The sequence below is a fragment of the Oratosquilla oratoria genome, chromosome 34, assembly GCF_046742065.1.
Source record: "Oratosquilla oratoria isolate Oo_2021 chromosome 34, ASM4674206v1, whole genome shotgun sequence".
NCBI classification, from domain to species: Eukaryota; Metazoa; Arthropoda; class Malacostraca; order Stomatopoda; family Squillidae; genus Oratosquilla; species Oratosquilla oratoria.
The window spans coordinates 34,226,759-34,252,426 of record NC_134810.1 but is presented as its reverse complement, the minus strand read 5'-3'; the positions used below and the strand labels follow the sequence as shown (position 1 = coordinate 34,252,426).

Here is a 25,668-nt window from a genome sequence, read left to right as displayed (position 1 = left end):
TCTATCAATCTTGCTTATATCCTTCACTCTGTGTGGGGATCATACAACTGATGCATATCCCAGTCTTGGAAGGATTAGGGTTTTGATGAGTTTTTTCATCATCTCTTCATCCATATGGTGAAAAGCCACTTTGATTTGCTACAGCAGTCTGTACATCTCTCCCACAATCCTGCAGATACATCTGTTAGGTTACAGGCTGCCTTTTATGAACATTTCCAAATCTTTCTCCTCTTATGATTTTGTAATGTGTTCTCTTCCCAAGGAATAGTTTAAGGATGGTCTTTTCCACTACAGTACTACCTCTCATTAACGGACTAAAAGGGGGGTAACGGTGTCCGTTGATGTGAATAATCCGTTGACTTGGAGTGGTTTTTGGGCGGCATAGTGATTGCACAGCACAAAAACAACAGCACCAAAAACACAGCAAAAACACCGCAAACACATCTAATTAACGTCCGTTAATGTGAGGTAGTACTGTATTGCCCATTCATTTCCCATCCTTGGCTCCATGCCAAAATAGTGTCAGATCTTTTTTGCAATAGTCTACAGTACAGTCCTCATTTGTCACTCTTCTCATTTTTGCATCATATGCATACATGTTGGCATAGCTTGTACCTACAACCATCACACAGAAGACATCAAATACCTCATCTTATGGGCCAATCTGGTGGCTACTGCTGGGTAACTGGGAGCTGTGGGTCTCATACAAGAGTGATCTGGGGCAACAGATTAATTAATTGATGGAAATGACATACGTTTTACCTTGTAATCACCACATATACTACATATGATACATACATATTTTTTCTTATTTATTGTATATTCATATATGCATGAATCAGACATACAATATAAACATGTGTTGACTATATTATGACAAATAAGATTGAAGGTGAAAGAAGTAGATGAGGAGTAATGGGAGAATTTCACACCTTAACGTTTCGACCCGCAGGGTCTTGATCACAAAACTTTGTGATCAAGAACCTGCGGGTCGAAACGTTAAGGCGTGAAATTCTCCCATTACTCCTCGTCTACTTCTTTCACCTTCAATAAACATGTGTGCCTTACCTTGTAATAACCACCACAAAGATGTTGAAGTGCTTGATAAAATGTTATTTCTTTCCCATAGGGCCGGTGTTTCTTATTTCTATTCTTATTCTTTCCTTTAGTTGCTCTTCCTCCTTTGCCTTTCTGTTCTATAGTCTCTTGCTCCAGTAACATAGCATCTGCACGTGAGAGTGCACTTACTAGCCAAACATACACAAACTCGTACAAATACCTGAAAAAAAGAAGTAACATTCAGATAGGTGATTAACCTTACACATTTGTAATACTCTATCTATTTATATACCAAAAGCTTTTTCCCCCTTACCAGAGAGGTAGCCCAGTCAATACTCAATATTCAAGTAAATACTCCATAGGGATCAATAATGGGCCCTCAACATGGTTGTCCTGAGGCAGAAATCAGAGAACCACCTCACCACCATTTGTTTTCAAATCTCATCGACACCCTCACCTCTATCTTAAGGTGCAGGCCCTTGGTCTCTGGACTAGGTCCCATGATTTCTTTATATCTCTGAATATCTTTCTGTCACTTTTTCAAATAAGAGCTAAGAACTGACAACTGTTCCTCTCCTCCTACCAACCTACTATTCAGGCCTATCAGTCAACCTTTGTCTCAGTTCTCTCACACACGAGACCCATGTCCCCTAGGAAACTGGCCATGGCCACTGGTTTAGGATATAAATCTATCTGTCAATTTACATACCAAGGGATTCTTCCCCCTTGTAAGAGAGGTAGCCAAGTCAAAGGCATGCACCCATTCCAGTCACGTCCACCACAAATATACATCAAGTAAATATGACATTAAAGATACAATACTAGATAAGAAAATATTCCACGAGACAGATGACAGCTTAGATTAATTATCACATTGGAATTCTTTGGTGAACTTCATTTTATATAGTCTAGATAAAAAATGTACAAAACTTACCAGTAAATATAATGGTATTCATGGACTGCATACAACTCCAGAGTGAACCCAGTAAGAAGATACTTTATCATCAGTTTAAGGTTGTGATACAGGATCCATGTTCCAAGGTATGCCAAGTGGGGACGTGGCTGATCACTTTTCAGCAAAACATTGTGAAGAAAAGCATCCACTTTGTCAGCCTGAAGAACAAAGAAGTTATTGAAATATATTTATCATTTATTATTGAAATATGTTATTTAATGAGTATTTATGATAACACATTCATGTTAACCAATAGTGGCTTATGATAACTCATACACAATCACTGTAACTCATTTCTGCGATCAAAATCAATACTTTATTGGTTTTTTTTTAACCACTCCATGGGAAATCTGCAGTATCATAAGCCAGCAACAGAAACATTGAACTTCATACACATTCTGTATGTCTCACCAAATAAGATATACACACATGTACTGGAAATAGGCAATAGCAGCAAAGGACCATTACAAAAGCAAAAGAGGAGAAAGATTTGGAAATGTTAATAAAAGACAACCTATCACCTGACAGACATATCAGCAGGATTGTGGGAGAGACATATGGACTGCTGCAGAAGATTACAGGCTTATGGGAGGGTTTTGATTGAGAGAATTAGAAGAGGGACAGAGGGGGTAATTCTTGAAGAACACTGTGGGTTTAGGACAGGTATGGGTTGCATGGATCAGATTTTTGTGGTAAGGCAGATATGTGAGAAAGTTTTAGGAAAAGGTAAGGATATTTTTTGGGCCTTCATGGATTTGGAAAAGGCTTAAGATGGGTAGACAGGAAGGTACTGCAGATATATGGGATAGAAGGAAAGCTGTTAAGAGCAGTCAAGAGTTTTTACAAGAGCAGTAGAGCCTGTGTTAGATTTCATTTTATACATGTATGTGGTGCGAGAGATAAAGCAAGGGTAAAGGGCTGGGGATTGAAGATAAAGAAAATGGAGAAAAGTGGGAGATGGGCCAGTTGTTTTTTGCTGATGAGTGTGCTTGTAGCAGGATCAGAGGAATTAAAGAAGTTAGTGATGGAGTTTGGGAAGGTGCGAGAAAGAGGGAGGTTGAAGATGTGGGTAAAAGTAAGGTGATGAGATGTACAAGGGAAGAGAATGGCAGCAAATTGGAGGTGACTATCAAGGGAGCGAGACTGGAGGAAGTGGATAGCTCTAGATACTTGGGTGCAAATGTGGCAGGAAAAGGAGGTAGAATGAGAGAAGGAAGTAAATGCCTTGAGGGATTAAAAAGTGTAAAGAGAAATAGACATTTGGAAACGGATGCTAAGAGGAAATTGTATGAAGGAGTGATTGGACTAACAGCACTGTATGGGGGCAGAAACATGGAACATAAGAGAGGAAGAGTTTAAATGTGTTTGAGATGAAATGCCTGAGAAGTATGGTAGAAGTTACTAGGTTGGATTGAGTGAGAAATGAGATGAGGAGGAGAGTGGGGGTGGAAAGGGAGTTGGGAGATAAGGTTGATGAAAGAGATTGGGATGGTTTGGACACATGGAAAGAATGAGTGAAGAAAGATTAGTAAAAGAGGTGTGGAAGGCAGAGGTGGAGGGACTGAACATGAGAGGGCAACCAAGGATGAGATGGGTGGATGTGGTAAAAGGAGTATTGGGAAAGAGGGGAATGTCTGTTGAGGAGAGAAAGGAGAAAACAGAAGATAGGGGTGAGTGGAGAATGGTTGTGTATGGATGATACTGTGATGCATGGAAAGGAGTGAGTGGGGGATGGGGAGGTGAGGGAATATGCATAAATTATTTTTTGATGCAGCCTGAAGAGATTTTACCCCATCTCTTTTTCTGGATGAGGGGATGGAGAGGAGGCCTGCTGATTAAATGAAGTGACCTTGCTGTGGATGTGATGTGTCTTGCTACACTGCTTGTCAAAAAGCTAGACATCACTGGCCATTGAAATATTTCATCTTTCCCCATGAGAAAAAGTGAGTATGTAACAATTTTATTTCAGCTAGCAGATGAGGAAACAGAGCCAAGGAATGGATCACACATACAAGGCAGACTTCTCAGGCTTGAAGAAATTCTTTAAAGAAGCACACAGGAAGGAATTCATAAATACTACTGGAACTATGAGGAAATGAGAAATATTTCTTTACATTAATAACTTGGAAATGAACAAACATGCTGAGGATTAGTGGGAGGAAGAAGTGGGAACACGACTGATTCAATACAATGTGTGACTTAGCTAAAAATGCCAGGGGCATGGCTTGGGGAAAATAGAGAAAGAGAAGAAGAAATAGAACAAAGGAAGCTTACAAACAAGCTAGAAGTTACAATACAAGAATCCACAGGGAGGAGAAAAGGATGAGGAAAGCTGCTGTAAAAGGATCTAGACACTATATTTGCATACAGCCAAGAACATAAGAATATGAGAATAAAGGAGACTGCAAGAGACCATAAAGCCTACACAAGGCAGTTCCATATCCATTACCACCTATCATACCCATCTTTATAAAGTTGTCTAACTTTTTCTTAAAACAACTGATACCTTCAGTAATCACTATATGGTTACTAAGTCTTTCATTCATTGAACACACTATTGGTAAACCCATTCTTGCCTCTTTCCTTCTTAAATCTAAATTTGTCCAATCTAAATCCATAACTGCAAGTCCTGATCTGTTCTTAATATGATGACCTTGTCTGCATCCCAAGAATGGAAAACAAATTCAAAAACTATTCAACTTCCTCACTTTCAGTGCCTCTCTGCCTCCCTTTTTTCCCCTACTTTCTCCATCTTAAGACATGTTTATTTTAGTAGGTAGATTCAGTAGCTTTTAAAAACGAACAACACATTACCTCATCTTGTAGTGCAGCAAAGTCCTTCAGAAGATGTGCAACTTTGTCTCGTTGCCTTGCCCGATTGTGTCCACATATTTGCACCAACTTTTCAAATGGTCTGACACATCGATTAAAGAAGGACTCGACATATTCTCTAGCCTATGAAAAACAGTAATATTATATAAACTTTTTAATTTGCATATATAAACATATACAATATAAATACACACATATATACATATACCAAGGCTTCCTCCCCCTTACAAGGGAGGTAGCCATAAATATATATATATATATACACACACACACACATATATATATATATATATATATATATATATATATATATATATATATATATATATATACACACACACACACATATATATATATATATATATATATATATACACACACACACATGAAATCCCCTATATACAGAAGAGACACACCTTTAAACATTTTTGTATATTGATCATTTGTATACTGAAGCAATTTACATCACATGGACTTTAAGAAAATGTGATGTGTTCTAGAAGCCCTCAAAGTAACCCTAAAATAAATACTAGACAGAGAGTAAAGCTCTGAATTCTACAATTGTATCTATCTATATACCAAGGACTTCTTCCCCCTTATAAAGGAAGTAACCAAGTCAAACTTATGCACCCACTTCCACCCATTTCATTCTCATCCACCAACCTTGTTTCCCCCTCTCATCTTTGCAACTCATGGATGAAAGGTCATCCCTGTCTCCTGCCCACTGCTTGGTCCAAAGTAATGCAACAGGACACAGCACATCCACACCAAGGTTGTTTTACTGACACAGCAACCCCCTTCTCTGTCTCCACATGCAGAAATTTGAGAGGATTGGAAAAAATCCCTTCAGGCTGCATCAAGACATCATCCACACACAACCTCTCCCCACTCTCCCCATCCACCACCCTCTCCCTTCCTTGCTCGACAGACAAAAAAGAAGATGGGGAGAAAATCCCTTTGGGTTTTTAACATCAAAATATCATCCATGCACAGCCATACTCCACTCATCTCTATCCTATGCCTTCTCCCTTCCTTGTTCACCTTGTTCAACAGACATCCCCCTCTTGCTCAAAACCCCTTTCATCCCATCCATCCATTTTATCCTCTGTTGTCCTCTCAGGTTCATTCCATCCACCTCTGCTTTCCATAATTTTTTTGCTCTTTCTTCACTCAACTCATACAACTGTCCTATGTTTCTTCCCAGAGAGATCTACAGGAGGGCCCAAGAACTGCTTCAGAATACTCTGAGACTGTAGGTTTCAAGTCAGTTAAACTCAAGTTACCAGTTACATCCTAAAATTATATGTATAACACATATCAACCTGGATGAATTATGAATGAAATGATTAATACATACCTGAACATTAGCCATAATTGGGGCTTTAGGCAGCAGGGCAGGTGGGCAAATAAATCCTCTGGCAGCTTCCCTAAGAGCATCAGCCATGAGCTGTCCTCCCCACAGTCGTTCACCCAAGTAAAGGACCTGAGCTAACGACCTTGATAAGACGCAGGGACGGCTTTCAGAAAAGTTTTCAACAAACTCCTGAAAATGTATTAAAAAAATTATAATCTTATATGGTTCCAACAAAAACTACTAAGAAATTTGAAAATATATGTAATTCCATCCCAGTGTCGCCTTCATCCACATTAACCTTGAAGGTGCTTTCCTCCACCCCACCACGTTTCCTGTCTCATCAATCACCAGCAGATACTCCTTCCCTCCATCATCCCTCATCACTTCCAAATTCAAAATCACCCCTACCTTCAACTTAGTTTCAATTAATGCTATCACATTCATCTTCCTTCTCACAGACATATTATCTCTTCTCTTTTACCCTTATCTGTAACACAACCATACACATTTAATGACTCAAATTTTAGAGCTCTTGTTGGAGTTCTCCTTTTAGACCCTTATGCCTTAACCTCTCATAGGATGAACACACCAAGAGCAGGATCCCTAGTCCCATCACTCTGTCCCACTTTGTCATCTCTTAAGACTCACATGGGAATCATGGTGACAGAATTTTTCTTTTCTTTTCCCTTATCACAGGGGATTATGATGAAAAGTTGAAATGAGGGATAATGCACTACAAATTGGCTCCACATTCGGGGCACATGAAGAATTGTCATCCCAGAACGCCCACATGAAGAATCGTCACCCCATGAGATCCCAACTGAAGAAATGTCACCCCAGTACACTAAATATCAACAGTGGAATAAAGATTACGTTAGGTTAGGTTAGGTTAAGTCAGGTTACGCTAGGTTAGGTTGAATGAAGGTTATGCTTATTGTTATTGACTTATACAACCAAAGAATCGTAAACCCAGGATGGCCCACATGAAGAATTGTCACCCTAGGATAGCCCACGTGAAGAATTGTCACCCTGTCGAAGACTGGGGTGACAATTCTTCATGTGAGCCTATATGAATGGAAATCTCTCTAAACACAAGAAAATACATTGCATCTCAGGCACATAGGTCTACCACTAGTCCCTTTAGCACTTATAGCATATAATTATGGAGTCAATATCCAACTACTAAGACTATAAATGACACAATCTATAATACGAGTTACAGTCCCACTACAAAATTTCAGAAAAACATTCTAAGTGAACTCACCAGAGCAGAATGAAATCCTGAACAATGAGTAATTTTAGTAATATGACGAATTCTGGTGACAAGTTCCTCAAGATAATGCATTGCCTCCTTTCTTGTGCGAAGTCTAGTATACCGTGGAAATGTTGGTGGCAGGAGTCGCTGATTAACCAAAGGCTCAAAGCCCATGATAACAGGATAATCTACTGTAAACAAGAAAAATCTTTTCAATAATGACTCTTCAACAATATAAAGATTGGTATATAAGGGGAAGGAAGATATGAATGTAGCATTTGTAAGGGGATTAGGTTGTTGAGTGTAGCTGGTAAGATGTATGAATGTGTGTTGAGGATTAGGAGAGGGACATTGGGAGTGATTGGAGAGGATCAGTGTGGGCTTAAAAAAGAAAGGCTACATGAATCAATTTTTTTTTTGGTAAGATGGGCATGTGAGAAGTATTTATTAAAGGTAAGGTTGTTTTGGGTTATTCATGACCTTGAAGAAACTGTGTAATACAATTGTCGAGAAATATTATGGGATATGTTGTAAAAATAAGAAATAGGAAAATGTCTGTTGAAAGTGGTCAAAAGTTTTTGAATGAATGGAAAGATATGGATGGGCATAGTAGAGGGGCATGCATTGGATACATGAGGAATGTCTGTCAAGCAAGAGGGAGAGAGTGCAAAAAGACAGGAGTGAATGGATGAAGGAATGACAGGGCCTGAAGTAATGTTCTTATCTGCTCCATAATTTTTTTGAATGAATAGGAGGGAATGAATCAGCTCCAATTGTTGAGCTCTACTGAGCATGTGCTGTGTCTCACTGCACTACCTTTGACCTGAGTAGTATGGTGGGGGGCTGACCATCCATGAGGTACTAAGATGGGTATTGGCATTCTGTCAGAAATAACCTCTGTCAATGTGGGTGCAGTAGTGGTGCATTGTCAGGCACCATCTACCATTTGAGTTCATCTCCACCAGAGCTGAATTAAACCTCTTCACTCCAGGGCACATCGCACGTCTGGCAGCATTAGCTGCCCGACATGCGATGTTGCGTCACAATAATCGCATGATAAAAAATAAAGTCAGTGCTCAATTGTTCGTTCTCTTTCACCCGTGTATTTTGATAACCATAGAAAATATGATGAAGCCAGTTTAGAGAGAATGGATGTTACGTGGGTACGACTACAATAAATATAATCAAGATGCTGACGTCGGCATCATCGAGTACCCACTTGCTCCTCATGCCACCTACGTAGGCGTCACCGTATGGAAGTGGTTAAGCATTAGTTGAACAAGCTACAGCCTAGGACCTAATCCACAGGAAATCATATCATCCTTGGACCCTCTTACAGATCTCTTTGAGGAGAAACTTTGGGTTCTGTTGTATTGTGTGGGACTGTTTCTAAGTTACTAGTTGAAAGTAGTATAAGGAGGGAAGCAGTTGTTTATTTTTAGCTTTCTATGTATAAGAAATTATAAGAAATACAGTTGAATTTGTTAGACAAATGCTGTGCACAATCTCAAGACCAAATATCAGTTCCTCAAAGCTACATATCTTGATGGAGTGATCAGGTTGACAGGTCATAAAATAGGACACTAATGCTGTCTATTTTGCAGGACCACCACAAGCAACTAGTCATTATTGGTCCCTTACACCCAACAAACAGACATTTGTAAATATTGAGTAATTTTTTTATTTTATTTTTTTTAAGCACACACATTTTTTTGCCTTTCCTCTTTTTTTTCTACAAATGACCATTATCCTGAACTGATGTTCTCCTAAAAACTTAATTATATACATTAGAGTATAGAGTATACTAACCTTTACTGCCATCTTCATCTTTCGCTACTTTAGGCTTCAATCCACGTCCTACAGTGTTCTGCATGATGCAAACAAGTTCAGTGCATGATGCAAGAGCACGCTCTGCTTCCTGGATACCAGTTTGCTCTCTTCTCACCTTGGCTGCCAGAGCAACATAAAGAAGTCGCAAAAATCGAATTCTGGAGAATAGGGCAACAGCATCCTCATGCTGAAATGTAAAATATCAATATTAACATATAATCAAATTTACACTTCAAACCTCTAAAATAATGATAAAGTTGTATTTCAATAGATACTCCCCTTAAACAGTAAGGTATTATGATGGTTGTGCTTGTTAAATGTAGCATAAAGGGTGTGTCATATCTAAGGTTCTAGTATGCAAATGTGTTCCTGTCATTTTCATGTGGTGTGCTCTTGGGAGCATTTTGGATATGCAGTAGCCCAGTGGATATTGTCTTGAACTCAAAAGCAGGTGGTTGTAAGTTTGAGTTCCGGGACCTACTGCAAACTTGTTGCACTTCCTCTATTTCCTTTTCTAATTCTTGTTCTTTATCTTGCACTACTTTTATAACATTCCTTGCCAATTATTTGTTCTCTTTATCTCTCAGGAACCAATTTGGGTTATGTTTTTCCTTTAGATCATATATTACTACACACTTTTTTGTCTACTGTATCTCTTACTAAGTTTTCTTTTTCCTTAATTACCTTAATGACAGCATCTTCAGCCTTTTCCTGCATTTGCTGATTGAACTATTTCTTTAAAAATTATTTTTTCTTCTTTGTCTTTTTTCCAATCATTTCACAACTGTTGCAAATTGTATTCTCTTATGCTTTTTCCTCTTAAACAGCCATTGCTTTTATCCATTCATCCACCTCTTTCCTTATTGTCTCGTTATTTGTGTTTTCATTACTTTTCAACCTCTAATTTCTACTTTTTAATTCGGCCATTCTTTTTTAGTGCACTTAACTCTTATTTCCATGTTTACTTTTTTTAAGTCATTCACTTCCTTGTTTAGGTCTTTGTTCATCTTCTGTAGATTGTCAGTTTCCCACCTCCATAAATCGTTCATATTTCTCATAACTCTACTAAAGAGCCTTCTTTCATACCCATTAAATCCAGAGAAATGATCCTCCCCACCATTATTTTGTGCCTCTTGGTGATCTAAAACCTATATTTGTATTTTGCTTGGCTCTGGGTACATTTACATTGTAACACAATGGACTTCCATCTAGTGTTTCTCTGGCCCGTCATCGTTTTCTTCCATTTCACTTCAATTACACACTATTTACATTGTAATCGTTCTGGGTATACACGAACACTCCACCCTAGGTATTCTATAATTGTATCACTGTTAAGACATTTCGTTTTTTTTTTAAGTATTTCAGGAGCACCAATATATGCATGTTGTCACTATGACAGACTATGTGTGTGTGTTCGCACTAGGCCTATCTATTTTCCCCTGCCAGCTCACCTCTCTCCCTCCCTCCCTTTCTCTTTCTCTCTGACCTCATATAGGATACAATTATCAGAACCCTTTGGGCTTTTGGCTTGGTTAGACGTCCTTTGCTGACCTTTGTGTTTACCAGAAACATGTGTAATGAGGAGTGGGTGCCAAGTTCTGGAGACATAGTGGTGAAGAGTCCCTACTAAGTATTTCAGCGGCTTTGACCCATCGTTTTTCGCTCATATTTCCGAAATAATCATTCACATCAGCATGGTATATTAGCACAGCCTAATTCACACCCGGCCATAATTTTTGACGTTATAGTGTATTCACAAGTGTATTTAATTACGGTGTTTACTCTTGATATTGTGTGTGTCGTAGCCGACACCCGTGAAGTAAATCGAACAAGTGAAGTTGGGATACACGAGGTAGTTTGTGATGACGTCACGACTTCACCAGTTCGATTTACTTCACGGGTGTCGGCTACGACACACTTAATATCAAGAGTAAACGTCGTAATTAAATACACTTGTAAATGCACTCTTAACGTCAAAAATTATGGCCGGGTGTGAATTAGGCTGTGCTAATATATCATACTGATGCGAATGGTTATTTCGGAAATATGAGCGAAAAACGATGGGTCAAAGCCGCTGAAATACTTAGTTGGTGTTCGGTGATGATTTTACTACTGATGATAAACAAATTGTGAGTAGTGGATGAAATTCTTTACATATCCATTTAATGATAAACATCCTAAGGATGTGCCCCCCTTCACTTCACCATATGAAGGCATAAATAAGGCCTTAGAAGGACATATGTGCTTTGCGGCTTACAATGCCTTCAAATTATATTTCAGTAAGGATATGATAGAAAAATTGTGTCTGTGGTCTGACGCAAAGGCTAAATTTTTTTTTGCCAAGCATCCTGAAAAAAGAAGGAAAATAAACAGATTCATTTGGAGAAAAGTGACCATAAGTGACCTATTTATGTTCATTGTCCTTTTGTTCGTAATGGGCCTGACCTCACTTCCACAAATGCATGACTACTGGTCCAACAACTGGGTGAGGACTGGACCACTAGTATTTTGTAAGGAAGTGATGATTAGGGACCAATTTCTTAGCATCCTGAAGTTCTTGCAATTTTCACTACCTGCAGTAGATAGAAGTGACCCTCATACCATTTTTGTGCTTGATAAGGGACAACAGCCAGATGGTTATGACATCTGGTCACCATGTGGCTGTAGATGAAGCCCTTATTTTATGGAAAGGGCAGCTGTGTTTGAGGGAGTACAACAAGAGCAAAATTGTTTGTATTGTCCCCATCTGATGAAGATTGGAGGAGACATTCCTGGAATATGGAACCAGTAGAGATGTATACCATATAGAAGATGAGGCTGCCTCACACTTGTCTGTATCAGAATGAATTGTAGTGTATCTGATGAAAGACTTGTTACATGAAGGGAGGCATGTCATAACAAACAATTGCTGATTGAACTATTTCTTTAAAAATTATTTTATCTTCTTTGTTTTTTTCCAATCATTTCTAAACTGTTGCAAAATAAGATAACATCCAATTATGCAGCTGTGGGAACCTTCGTATAATGAAGAGGATACAAAAATACATACATACATACATACATATACCAAGGCTTTTTCCCCCTTACAAGGGAGGTAGCCAAAAAGGAAAAGGCATAAAATCATTCCCACCCATTCCATCCCTGAATACACTCCACACCCCTCCACCCTCCCTCTTATCTTAGCACCTCCTGGATACAAAAATAAATAAATAAATAGATAAATAAATAAATAAAATAAATAAAATAAATAAAATAATAATAATGGTCAATTATTATTTCACCATTAGCAGAAATTTGCCTGATTTACTTTAGTATATTCCTCCTCAAGCTACTTATAATAGAAACTAAATGCAAAAATAAATGTTGGTATTCTCACCTGTCTCTGCATCTTAGGATCCCATGGTTCACCTTGACGATTCCGAGATGCTTTGACTGCTCTCTGTAGTTCCTCTTCTACTTCCCGCATCATTCCTCCAGCTCTAGTCTCTGATACTTCAGTACAAACTCCATAACCATAAAGAGCAGGCTGGAAATCTTCTTCCTCGAAAACACCAGCACTGGAAGTAAGATATAGAAGTAAATCCTAATTCATGTGAAGAAAACTTTCCTCAAAGGTATTTTGTGAATTGTTTTCGTGTAATCCATAGTAAATATTTCCTTTTAAAGTAATGACATTAATAGAAAACAGGACAATAAACCCAATTCATTAATCATTAGCACTATAAAGTGGCTTTTTTGCTTGAACAGAAAATTTGGATAAAAATATATATATAAAAATCTCCTTGCCAATCACCAGTAACTGTCTCTGGCTGTCTTAAAAACAATTCCATGTATTTGTATTCCTCTAAACAGCACAAAATACACCTTAACATCTTATAAGACAATTAAGGAATTAATTTATGAGGTATGCCATTACCTATAAGTTATTTCTTATGAGGGCACGGAGACACTTGGCAGAAAGTGGTTTGTTGCACTATGCAGCCCTATCAAAAATGTGCAATTCTGAACTGAGAGCATTCAGCTAGCCAAAAAGATTCTATCCAACAACCTTGTGTTCATGCGAAAAAGTCAAATTCTCATGTCAACTATCCACTATCTTTATAGATTCAAGGGGAGATCTGAGGAATTAGGAAACAAAAAAAGTTTTCTAAGTAAAGATCCCCACAAAAAGTGGCCTTTTGCAAGCAATAAAATCATAATCTTGTAATAGTTCTTTGTTAAGGTCATCTACAGGCAGTACCAAAATGCTTACAATTGGGAAAAGAATCTTGTAAAGATCAGGAGGCTCTTGGAGGTCTCCATGGGCCTTTTCTACCTTTTAAGGATAGTTGTTGTTGTTGTTGTCATTCCCTAGACTGTCTGTCCGAGCAGTCCCGTCTCCCCAAGGAATGCCATAGCCGAAACTGGGTTTTCCCACAAATCCTTTATAGAGCGTATGTTGTGTTGTTTGCGTGCATGATTGTGTATAATGCAGTCTTCCATTATGTGTTGTATGGTATGGGGTGAAGTGTTACATCCCGGGCAGCTGTTCACAATGCGGTCATCCAGCCTCTTCTGGTAGCTTAGAAGTGCTGGGTGGTGACCGCACCGCAGTCTGGCCAAGTGGACTCTGTCCTTTCGTGGGAGAGAGGATTCAGAAGGATGGATATCAGGGGGTCTGGCATGCAGCAGTGTGTTGTCTTTCAGTGTGTTAATGGAGCGGTGAGTGATATGATTATGAATATGTTTCCGGAGGCTGGTATTTGGTGGTTGTGGAGGAAGAGAAGAGAGTATCTGTGCGTGATAAAGGTCTTTGGGTGTTGTTTTAATGTTTCTTGGTGTGTGTGGGTGTTCTAAGGATAGTAGTCAGTCAAGGCTGCAGCTATTCCCACCCGCCATCTATTTGTTTTCCTTACATCTTAGCTCCTCATGGATCCTAATCATTGCCCAGGTCAGAAGCAATGCAGCAACACACAGCAGGGTCACTTCATTTGCACAGCAACCTTCCCTCCTTGTCCTCTTATGTGAAAATTAGAACAGCTAGAAATCCCTTCACACTGCATCAAAATTTCATCTATACAAAACCATTCTCCACTCACACCTATCCCTTGCCTTCTCCCTTCCCTGTTCAACTAACATTCCCCTCATGCTCAAAGCCCCTTTCACCCCATCCATCTCATTTTTGGTTGTCCCCCCCAAGTTCACTCCATCCACCTTTGGTTTCCATTCATTTTACTAATCTTTCTTTACTGATTCTTTCCATATGCACATATCATCCCAATAATCTTTTGGCAGCCTTATCTGCCAGCTCCTTTTCGGTCCTTGCTCTCTCCTCCTTACCTCATTACTTCTAACTCTATCCATCATTGTAACCACCACCATGCTTCTCTGGAGTAAGTATTAAACCTTCTGAGAAAGTTTAATATTAATAATACAAATCAATGCAAAGAAAACTAATTTTCACCCTGTGAATTTCATTTCAAAAGTTTACAGCCTTTAATAGACTGAGGGAGTTTCTTACTACTAACTTAAAAGTCTTGTCTAAAAAGTAATCACATAATATTACACTGGCTAAAAAAGTAGATACAAATCTCCTGACAACTTTAGCTTGCCTCTATCTCAAACAGTGTAACAGGAGATATGGATGACTCTTTATCCAGGAGGTGTGCTAAGATGGAAAGGACAACAAATGGATTTCTAAATGGTGTGAGATGGGTGAAGAGTGGCTGGGTGTTTTGACCTAGCCACCCCCTTATAAAGAGGAATGTACATTTTGGTATATTGTATGATTTAAGGAGAAAAGTAAGGAAGGATAGTAGAAGATAAAAGTGATCATCATTCTTTTTTGAATGGGAATTAATCTCCAATCATAAGAGAACATTACATGACTCTGGTCCATACAGAAATCACTGAAGTCCCTACAATGTTGACTACACAATACTATGTTATCAATACTCCATATGGGGTCTTCAGGTAATAATACTCCCACTCCATGCCTGGTACCTACACCACCACTTTAAATTAGCCAAAAGTATCATGCAAAATCTAGCTAACATTTACTATTAATCTTGTTTCACATACATACATACATACATATACCAAGGCTTTTTCCCCCTTCCAAGGGAGGTAGCCAAAAAGGGAAAGGCACAAAAACACTCCCACCCATTACATCCCCAAATACACTCCACATCCCTCCCACCCTTCCTCTCATCTGAGCACCTCCTGGATGACGGGTCATCCCTGCACCCTGCCCACCGCCCTGGGTCAGAAGCAGTGTCGCAAGACACAGCACATCCACAGCAAGGCCGCTTCATCCCCCTTTGCATATAAGGCGAGGACGGGGAGAAATCCCTTCGGGCTGCGTCAAAATTTACTCACACATACTACCCCACCCCCCTGCCCATTTCTCCTCATGCAATCACAACATCATCCATATACAACCATTCTCCACTCACCTCTGTCTTCCGTCCTCTCCCTTCCTTCCTCAACAGACATTCCCCTCTTCCCCAAAGCCCCCTTCACCCCATCCATCCACCTCATCCTAGGACGTCCCCTCATGTTCACTCCCTCCACATCTGCCTTCCATACCTCTTTTACTAGTCTTTCTTCACTCATTCTTTCCATGTGTCCAAACCATCCCCATATTCTTTCATCAACCCTATCTCCCAAATCCCTTTTCACCCCTGTTCTCCTCCTCACCTCCTCATTTCTCACTCTATCCAGCCTAGTAACCCCCACCATACTTCTCAGACACCTCATCTCAAACTCATTCAAACTCCTTCTCTCTTCTTCTCTTATGTTCCACGTTTCTGCCCCATACAGTGCTGTTGGCACAATCACTCCTTCATACAGTCTCCTCGTAGCATCCATTCCCAAATGTCTATTCCTCATTACACTCTTTAAACCACCAAGGCATTTACTCGCTTCTCTCAATCTACATTCTACCTCCACCTTCACTCCACCTTTTCCTGCTACACTTGCACCCAAGTATCTAAAACTATCCACTTCCTCCAGTCGCTCTCCCTTAATGTTCACTTCCAGTCTACTGCCACTTTCACCCCTTGTACATCTCATCACCTTACTTTTACCCACATTTATCTTTAGCTTTCTTCTATCACATACTCTCCCAAACTCTGCCACCAGCTTCCTCAATCCCTCCTCTGACCCTGCCACAAGCGCAGTGTCGTCCGCAAACAACAGCTGGCTCACCTCCCACCTTTCTCCATTTTCTTTAACCATCTCCAATCCCTGACTCACTACCCTAGCATTCACCTCTCGCACCACCCCATCCATGTATAAGTTGAACAGCCAGGGCGACATAACGCATCCTTGACGAAGTCCCACCTTTACTTCAAACCACTCACTCTCTCCATTTCTAATCCTAACACATGGTCTACTACTCTCATAAAAACTCTTGACAGCTCCCAAAAGCTTTCCTCCTATCCCATAAATCTGCATAACCTCCCACAGTGCCTTTCTGTCTACCCTATCATAAGCCTTTTCCAGATCCATAAAAGCCCAAAAAACATCCTTCCCCTTTCCTATAGCTTTCTCACATATCTGTCTTACCACAAAGATCTGATCTACACAACCTCTACCCGTCCTAAATCCACACTGTTCCTCACCAATTACTCCTTCTGTTCCTCTCCTAATCCTCTCAATTAAGATCCTCCCATAAGCCTTCCCTACTACACTCAACAGGCTAATCCCTCTGAAATTACTACATTCACACTTGTCCCCTTTTCCCTTGTAAAGAGGAACTATACAGGCACTACTCCAGTCCTCCGGTACTCTACCCTCTCTCCAGCAAACATTAAATAAACTGTCTTTTTTCTCCAGCATCATTAAGATCAACTGCTCCTCTTTCCTTTTAGATGTTCCCATATCTAAATTAGTTAGCCATAAAAATCTTTCCAGAGAGATTCCAAGAATTACTCAAAAGACAATGTCTAATTCCTATGGTTCTTGATCAAAGTCAATGTCAGGGTTCCCAGGCAAAATAAGATTTCAGAGACAATTTGAGACAATTAACTGGTACCATCTGATGTTCACTCCCTTTAGGTTATTGGTCAACTTGCACCTATACAGACAACATGGCACATACCAGGAAGGACATGTGACCTGATGCTGAATTGAGGCATGCACCTGGAGGAAGCGACCTGACACTGAATAGCTGGGTTGACCTAACCCATTGCAATTTGGGATAATTATGTACCACTGGGGCTTACTCACATGGAATACATATGGCTTTGGACTGCTAGTAAAACCAGTTCTTACCTAACCAAATAAAGGACAAGTACCTACTAACTCTTTTCCCTTCTCCTATGTAGCTCCACTGCTACAGTGATGACCTAACAGTGACCAAATGGACCTGTCTCCTGTTGCTGCTGTTTCCACCACCGCTCCAACTTTCCCAACAGCTAACTGGGGACATTAACCAAATACACCTTGAGATGCTATCCATCACCCATCTACCATCCAAAGCTGAGGAAACCAACAAGAGCATCAACATGCTCTGACAGATGTAGCTCCTCCAAATGTCATTTCCTCATTGACACTGGCACTTGCAGTTCTGTATTTCCTTTGTCTGCAGCAGAATGCAGGGCCCCAAGGATGTTGGCCCAAATCTCACCACTACCAATGGCACCACTGTCCCCACATACAGGTTCAAAAACCTGCACCTCACCTTCGGGAGTCTCCACAACTGCTGGATCTTCATCCTGGCAGACATCAGGGCATCCCTCCTCAGTGCTGACTTTCTTGCTCATTACAGATCAATGTGATCAACAGCTGCCTGGTCTGCTCAACAGCACCCACTTCGGCACCCCTACAAACTGCACCATTGTCAAACATGGTTGATACTGATAACACTAGACAGCACTAAGCCCACTGCTCACTGACTCATCTGGGGCAACTTCAATGTGTCTTCAGCAAAGATGGCCCTCAGTCAACCCCTTGTTGTGCCTTTGTTGACTGCCAAAAACCAATCTATCACAATGCCACTGCAACCACACCACAGCCCACTATGGTTACTGCCATCAATGCTAGACAGCCTTGTGCCCACCACTCACAGTCATCTGGGATGACCTCAATGTGTCTCCAGCAGAGATAGTCCTCGACCAGCCCCTTGTGGTGCCCGCTCTGGCATGCCAGAATGGGTCTCCATCAATCACTGGAAACTGGCCTACTTCAACACCAACAACACTCTGCCTATCTAATTCTCACATGTGGGATACCATCTGAAGCCAAGGCAACTCTGAGAAGGGAGTATTGTGCAGACCACATGGCACACACAAAGGCATGAAACTTGTTGCCAAATTGAGGTGTGAATTGTACTGATTACATAGTGCACACCTGGAAGAAGCTACCTAACAATGAATAGCTGGCCTGGCCCAACCCAATGCAATTAAGGATAGTTAACCCCTTCCATACGGTGCCGCACACGTAGGCGTCATGAGGAGCAAGTGGATTCGCGAAGCTGCCATATCGGCGTCTTGATTATATTTATTGTAGTCGCCCCTGTGTTTTTACATTCTCCCAAATGCGCCCTTAATCCCATTCTCTGTGGTTTTCAAAATTCGCGGGTGAAAGAGAGAACGATTGATATAAGCGGCGACTATATTTTATGATGCGAATATTATTTCGTTACGTCGTACGGCTGGCATTGGCTGCTGCCCGCGAGATTTAAGTCCCGTATTGAAGTGGTTAACCACCACAGAGGCTTCCCCATGTGATACATACATATACAGCTTTGCGCCATTTGTAAAACCTGTTCTGACCTAACCAAATAAAGGACAAGAATTCACTAACCCTCTTCTTCTCTGCGGCCAACCCTACACACCATACCTAAGTAAAAATGCCAGTAGGTACTAGAAACAACCCTTCACACTTTGTACATGTTAGGCAGTGAAGACAAATCACACAGTGCACAAGACTCAACCTGGAGTAAGCAGTAGTAGTGTAGAGCCCACACCTGAAAAGGGATATAGCTAAGCTTGGAGAGGTTTAATGGGACATTACAAGAGATATTGCAGGATGACAAGGATTGATATGTAATGAGTAAATGAAAAAAGTAAAGACACAATATTGGTTTCCTCAAATTTTTCCTGGCTGGAAACCTACAGCCCCAGTGGCTGACAATGGTCCTTGAGCCCTCCCACAGATTCCTCCAAGAAGAAATTTTGGACTGCTGTCTGTTGCATCAGTGTAGATTTTTTTTTTTAATCATAAATCTATAGTAGTATGAGGAGTGAAAAAAGGGTGTGTGTGTAAGTCTGGAGAATGAGCATCAGTCCTTTGGAGCTGGAACTGCACCTCCAAGTGGAGGTGAGAATATTTATTGGTTTTGCAGATGGGCAGCATAATGATTTTCTCTGATGTCCATCTTGCAGAACAGCCATTTGCTGTTACCTAACACTGATCCATGAAAAAAAGATATATATATATATATATATATATATATATATATATTATATATATATATATTATATATATATATATATATAAAACGACATGGGAGAGTGGGGGGCTCACCAAATAATGAAGCAATAGGAGTCAACCAGTTTTGGCTGTAAGGTCCTGCTGCGGATGTATGCTTAAATGAATTCTTTTTTTTTACCCAAACAGTATGCCAGGGAACAAGGATGGCCCTTCATCCACATGGTGATAAGATGGGAGAGGTGATGAATGGCTTTTGATGGGTGTGTGATAGTTGTGGGATTGGGATGTGTGTATGCTTTGATTTGGCAACCTGGTCCTCCTATATCTGAAATGCCACTATCCTAATCAGTTCATATTCATCATTCTTTGAAGGCCTGGTTCACAAAAAGTGGTTCTTTCAACATGCTGTGCAAAATGGAAACTGGGGAGGGGAACAGTTAAATTTTTACCTCGTATCCACATACTCCCCAAATCTGAACACTTTATGGTCCAATTAGTTTAGATATGGGAGGGATAACTATATGTGTGTATGTATGTACACACATGTATGTACATGTATACATACATATATGTATGCATGAATGGATGAAATTGAGATATGAAACATCTTCACCCCATATAAATGTATCAGATATAAATTAGAATCAGCAAATATATTTGGGGGAATGAGTGGTCACATACTGAAACTTGAATAAATTATTCAACATGTTGCCCAAGATCTCTTGCAGGAAACCCCACAGTTCTCAGGTAATCAGCAATGGCTACTGGACAGTCCAGAAGTCACTCACAGGAAGAAATATTTTGTTGTCTAAGAATTATCAGCATTGGGCAGAGTAGGATGGATTATTCAGTGTCCTCTGTGTGATGATTGCATCTAAGGCAAATTTATTCTGTGCTACCACTGTCTTAGAATTGGATGGTGTCCTTAACACATGTATGCTAGTGTAGTTCTTGCTTCTCTTGATAGGGATTTTTCTGTAGGGCTGATGTTGGGGGGGGAAGTTTGATGGTTTGTCTTGAAGAGTTTGTTTAGTGATCTACATGTGAATGTACTTTTATAAGAATATACTGTATGTTAAATGTGGTAGGTTATTATATATATCTGAGTAGTTAGCTTTTGGTGTACTTTAGTTTAAAAAAATGTCCAAACCCAAAATAATTTTAAAAAGAGATATGGTAACTATAAAAATATAGAGTACCAGCAAAGTTATAAAAATAGGAAAGGGATGAGCAAAAACATAGACAACTGTTCATTCTACAGGCAGTGCACACACATGGAAACAAACAGCAGCAAACCTGTGAGAGGGATAATGATACCCCAAACATTTTCAGGTTTCAAAACCATTGATTAGGTCTTGAACTATTGTAAATTAAAAGAGATGGGATGCAATGAGTTATGCACATTCCTATAAAATTTGCTATGCTTATGCTTACATAAGAATACAGACAAAAAGAAAAAACATGCTTTGACATAATTACATACACTGCACAACTAGAAGCATGTGCATGTGGTGATAAGCAGGTGCAAACCTGTGAATGAGTAATAATAACCCAAGCATTTGAAGAGTTCAAAGCAATCAAGAGACCAACCATGGATACCTGTTTATGAGGGTCCTGCAAGATGGATGTCAGAATCATCTTTCCTCCACTTGTCTTCAAATCCTATCAACACCTTCACTTCCATTTGGATGGCACTCAGTGTCTGGACCATACTTTTCTTTCAATCAACTCCAAGTTTCTTTTCTCCACTTTTAGGAGGGCTGACAAAAAGCAACAGCTCCCCTCCTACCAGCCAGTGACATAGAAACAGACCCACTAAAATGATCCCTAGCCTGGCTGACAAAATGTATGAGGAAAAATTAAAGAAACTGGGATTGCCCACACTGGAAGAGAGAAGAGAAAGAGGTGATATGATAGCTATCTTTAGGACAGTGAAATGTGTGGAAAACATGGTCAGAAAGGATCTTTTAGTCTGGGATAAAAGAACATCAAGAGCAACATAGCAAAATACTTAAGAAGATGGAAGGTTTGAAGGATCTAAAGAAGTACACTTTTCCACAGATACGTGCATTTGTAGAGCAAATTAGAAGAAACAAACCAAGTGGACAACATAAATAAATCTAAAGCAAAGTTTGGTAAATGGAGACACAGAGATGGGACCTCATATGCAAAGCTTCAATCCTGCTTGTTATAATTATGCAAATACACTAAATCAACACAGACAACAGTCTTACATTTCTTTCCAAAGAGATCTACTTGAGGTTTCAAGGACAATATCTATTATGGGACAATATTTCAATCAGTAAAATTTCAAGGGAACAATTTTTAAAACAACCAATTCTTAAGTTTTAAGCTACTTTACAGTCTCACAAATAAGATGGGTCTTTAACTTCAAATGAATGTAGTCATCCTATATGTTAGGTATAATAACCTAACCTGTATGTCCTCTGATTTTGGGTTATTAAAGGCAAAGAACATTGTCATCCATTCACTTTAATTGTCATATGATCCTACCACTATTACTTTCTACTGACACTTGCATTTGGGGAAATGATTAAATTTACTCTTTCCATTGAAAGAGTAACTACATGTTATCACACTAGAATATTATTAGTTTTTATATTTGATAATCTCCTCTTTTAAGTTATTCCAAAAGTTTATGCAACTGTACAGAAAGCTGTTTCTGCATATCCTTCAGGCATTTCTTTTTATATAATTTTCCCCCATGACCTCATGCCCCTTTTCTCTCCTACACTAAGAAATTTATCTTATTTTGGTCCATTTCTTTCAATGACCTGAGCAAAACCTCCATGTTACATCTTTTCTTTCCTCTATAAGGGCAGTTTCAGTTCTAATCTTTCCTCACACAATTTGTCTGACAGACTGGGGACCAATCTGGTCTTTGTATTTTGTTTGCTGTGGTATGATGAATGTATAAGCTCATGGGTTCTTGCATAGAACTGCATTCCAATATCATATGTTGTTCTATGTATTCTTAATTGCTGGGAACCAGTCTGAGAATACACAGTTTAATGCAGTTCATTTGAACTGCTTATACACTATGATGAGCTTCTTTTCTGCTATTTGATATTATCTACATCTAAAATTTACAAATGTTCTGACCAAATTTAGTATATTTGTTTTCTATGTGATGTTTCCTATGTGATGGGTGACAGTCATATGTATACTGTGGATAGGTCTTAGTGTTTATCTTTTTGTTCAAAGGCAGCAACTGATAATTTTGTTTTATATTTTGTGGCTCATAACCAGAGCTTTTACCCTTGGGAACAATAGAATGCCAAGGGGATGATATAGAAATGGTAATAGAGGAGGATTGTAGAAAGGAGGGATAATATAATATAATAACTGCTGCCTCAAGTTTCACTAGGGGCAAAAATGGCAATCGCACACTGACTAGCAAAGGTCCTTGGGTCTTCTCACAGATCTTTCTGATAAGAAACTTTGGACTGTTGTTAGTGTTGTATTGGTATGGGATTGTTTCTATGTCACTGGCTGAAAGTACTAGAAGGAGGGGAGCATTTGCTCTCCTTATGTGAAAAGATGTAAAAAACACAGTTAAACTTGTGAGAGATAGAGAGAAATCTTGGGCCCAGTCAAGATACTGAGTGTTATTCCCTGATGTTGTATCCCCTGATGGAGGTGAAGGGGTTAACAGGATTTGAAAATGGGCAGCTTCACTCTCCATCTTCCAAGACCACCACAAGCAAGTACCCATCACTGGTCCCAAGGATAGGAGAAGTTCAAAGTGATGAGTATTCTTCTATGAATACCAACCATTAAGGAATGTTGGGTGACTTTTGTGTGTCAAAGTTTCACCAAAGTCTAATTGCACATAATCAATGCAGTCAATACCATATATGGGACACCATTTAGGGTGAGAGACAAGTGGGTGTTTCATGGATAAGTGGTTAATTGGGGTGGGTTTTGTAACTGAGTATTTTTGGGAGATGATGACATGTTTTCATGACCCATTTTTCTAGTTTTCAGAGGTATGTTTATATGTTCTTGGCAGTAGCCCTACAGTTCAGGTGTTGCACTGTTACTACTAAATAATCTGCCTTGATGTTGAGTTCTGGGCTTGGACTAGGGAAGTCACACTTGAATCAATCAATTTGTTGTCCCAGGTCTCTCTTGCAGTAGTCCCATGGCTTCCAGGTAACTGGAAACAGCCCCTGGATTGGCCCAAGTCACTCAAGGAAGAAATACTGTATAGTTGTGTAGGTATGGCTAGGGTAAGTGAGTGCAAGATAAATCATTGAGTGTTTTTTTGTGTGACAGCTGCATTTGGGAAAATATATTTTTGTGGCTCAGCCTATTTTGTGCTGGTATTGCCTTGGTGTTGGATGTTGACCTAAATGCAGTTGTGCTGGTATGGTTCCTGCTCCTCTCAGGGGAATTTTTCTGTAGGACTAATGTCCAGAATGGTTGGATGCACAAAGGTGTTTGGTCAGTCTTTGTGTTGTCGTTTTGTAATCTGAGCATGAATACATTTTTGAATGGATAGATTGTGTGGAGATGGAAAGTTGTCATGGACATTTGAGGAGTATGCCATTGGTATACATTCTTGTTGCATTCAGTTGGTTGTGCTTGTGTGATATAATCTAATAGGTAACCAAAGTTGAGAGTTTTAGTCATTCTTGTTCTATCATTTTCATGTGATGTTCTATGGGGATGATTTTGATATCTACGTGCAAATGTTCTACTGGGGTGGTTTGGGTGAGTCCTGTTATTATTTTCAATGCTTTCTTTTGTGCAGTTTATAAGATATCTATGTTTGTTTTCCTAATTGTTGGGAACCATGCTGTGGAAGCATAGGTGAGTGTGATTCTGAAGACCTGTTTCTTGATTAGTTTCCCTATGTTGTCCAAAGGTTATTACTCCTTGTGAGACTTCCATGTACAGTCTTTTGTTCTTTGAGAGGTGTTGGTATTGTATTATTCTACATTATCTGTTATTTTTTCTCATCTCTATAACATCCTGTGATGTGTCATGAAATATCAGATGTGTTGCTTATTGCTACCAATAGCCCATTAATGTTCTACATGATGATATTTCTTTACTGAAATCATACAGTATTTGTTGTCAGGCTGGTGAGTAATGTGGTAAAGTGGCCCTCTTTGAAATTATGTTGATTTATTGATGATGGTGATGGTGGTGGTGGTGGTGATGATGGTGATGATGATGATAATGATGATGATTTGGTTTAACATCATTAACTCCCCCCTATCAGGAGGCTATGACAGTGCCCCTTACAGAGGACAGAGGACTTTGTAGCATGGAATTTAATGAACCATGTCCTTAGTTCAACTTGCCAATGGCAGGATTCAAACCACCATTACTTTGACCTGCTACACCACAAATAATGACATCTTAACCCATTTGGCCAACAAGCTTTATGATAGTGGTAGGTATACCTTAATTCTTTGCAAGACCAACTTCTCCACTGGTTTGAGATAGATAAGAGGAAATGGACATTTTTATAAGATGCTGATTGCTCTGATGGTTTGCCTGATTTCAAGAAAAGGCTGATGTATGCTATTCTGAACTGAAACTTCCCAGATAGCTCTGATGGTTTATATGATTTCAAGAAAAGGCTGATGTATGCTGTTCTGAACTGAAACTCCCCAGATAGCTCAGGGGTAGTACCATGGATGCCAGTGGCCTTTGACTCTAAGGCCTGAAAAATTCTATTGGTGGAAAGGAGTGCAGAGTATGTGCATGAAGTGCACATCAAAAGTGTGAAACATAAAGTCTCTTGTGACCAAGATCGGAAGTCTTCGATGCTCTTTGTTGCAATTTAAGCCTTATTTGCACCATTTCCAAAACTTTTTACAAGTTTTACAGTAATCAATATGTTGAATCAAATGTCATGTTACAGAATGTACTGCAATAATATTATATATCAAATACATGTACTCACCTAATGTTTCCTCGTCTCTATCT

The 25,668-nt window shown here is 39.6% G+C and overlaps 1 protein-coding gene across 2 annotated transcripts in view; it reads right to left on the bottom strand.

The window, feature by feature from the left end:
• Naa35 (N-alpha-acetyltransferase 35) overlaps nucleotides 1-25,668 on the bottom strand; it is a 58,524-nt gene that overhangs the window by 2,763 nt on the left and 30,093 nt on the right. The window contains exons 5-11 of one of the 2 annotated variants that reach the window (XM_076173360.1): nucleotides 12,662-12,842; nucleotides 9,265-9,472; nucleotides 7,465-7,643; nucleotides 6,204-6,389; nucleotides 4,829-4,969; nucleotides 1,994-2,172; nucleotides 1,069-1,279 (exon numbers count right to left, since the gene is read on the bottom strand). In XM_076173360.1, coding sequence (XP_076029475.1) covers nucleotides 1,069-1,279; nucleotides 1,994-2,172; nucleotides 4,829-4,969; nucleotides 6,204-6,389; nucleotides 7,465-7,643; nucleotides 9,265-9,472; nucleotides 12,662-12,842 — 1,285 coding nt within the window. Of the gene's footprint in view, nucleotides 1-1,068; nucleotides 1,280-1,993; nucleotides 2,173-4,828; nucleotides 4,970-6,203; nucleotides 6,390-7,464; nucleotides 7,647-9,264; nucleotides 9,473-12,661; nucleotides 12,843-25,668 lie in introns of both variants that reach the window. The other variant, XM_076173359.1, reaches the window with a different exon arrangement.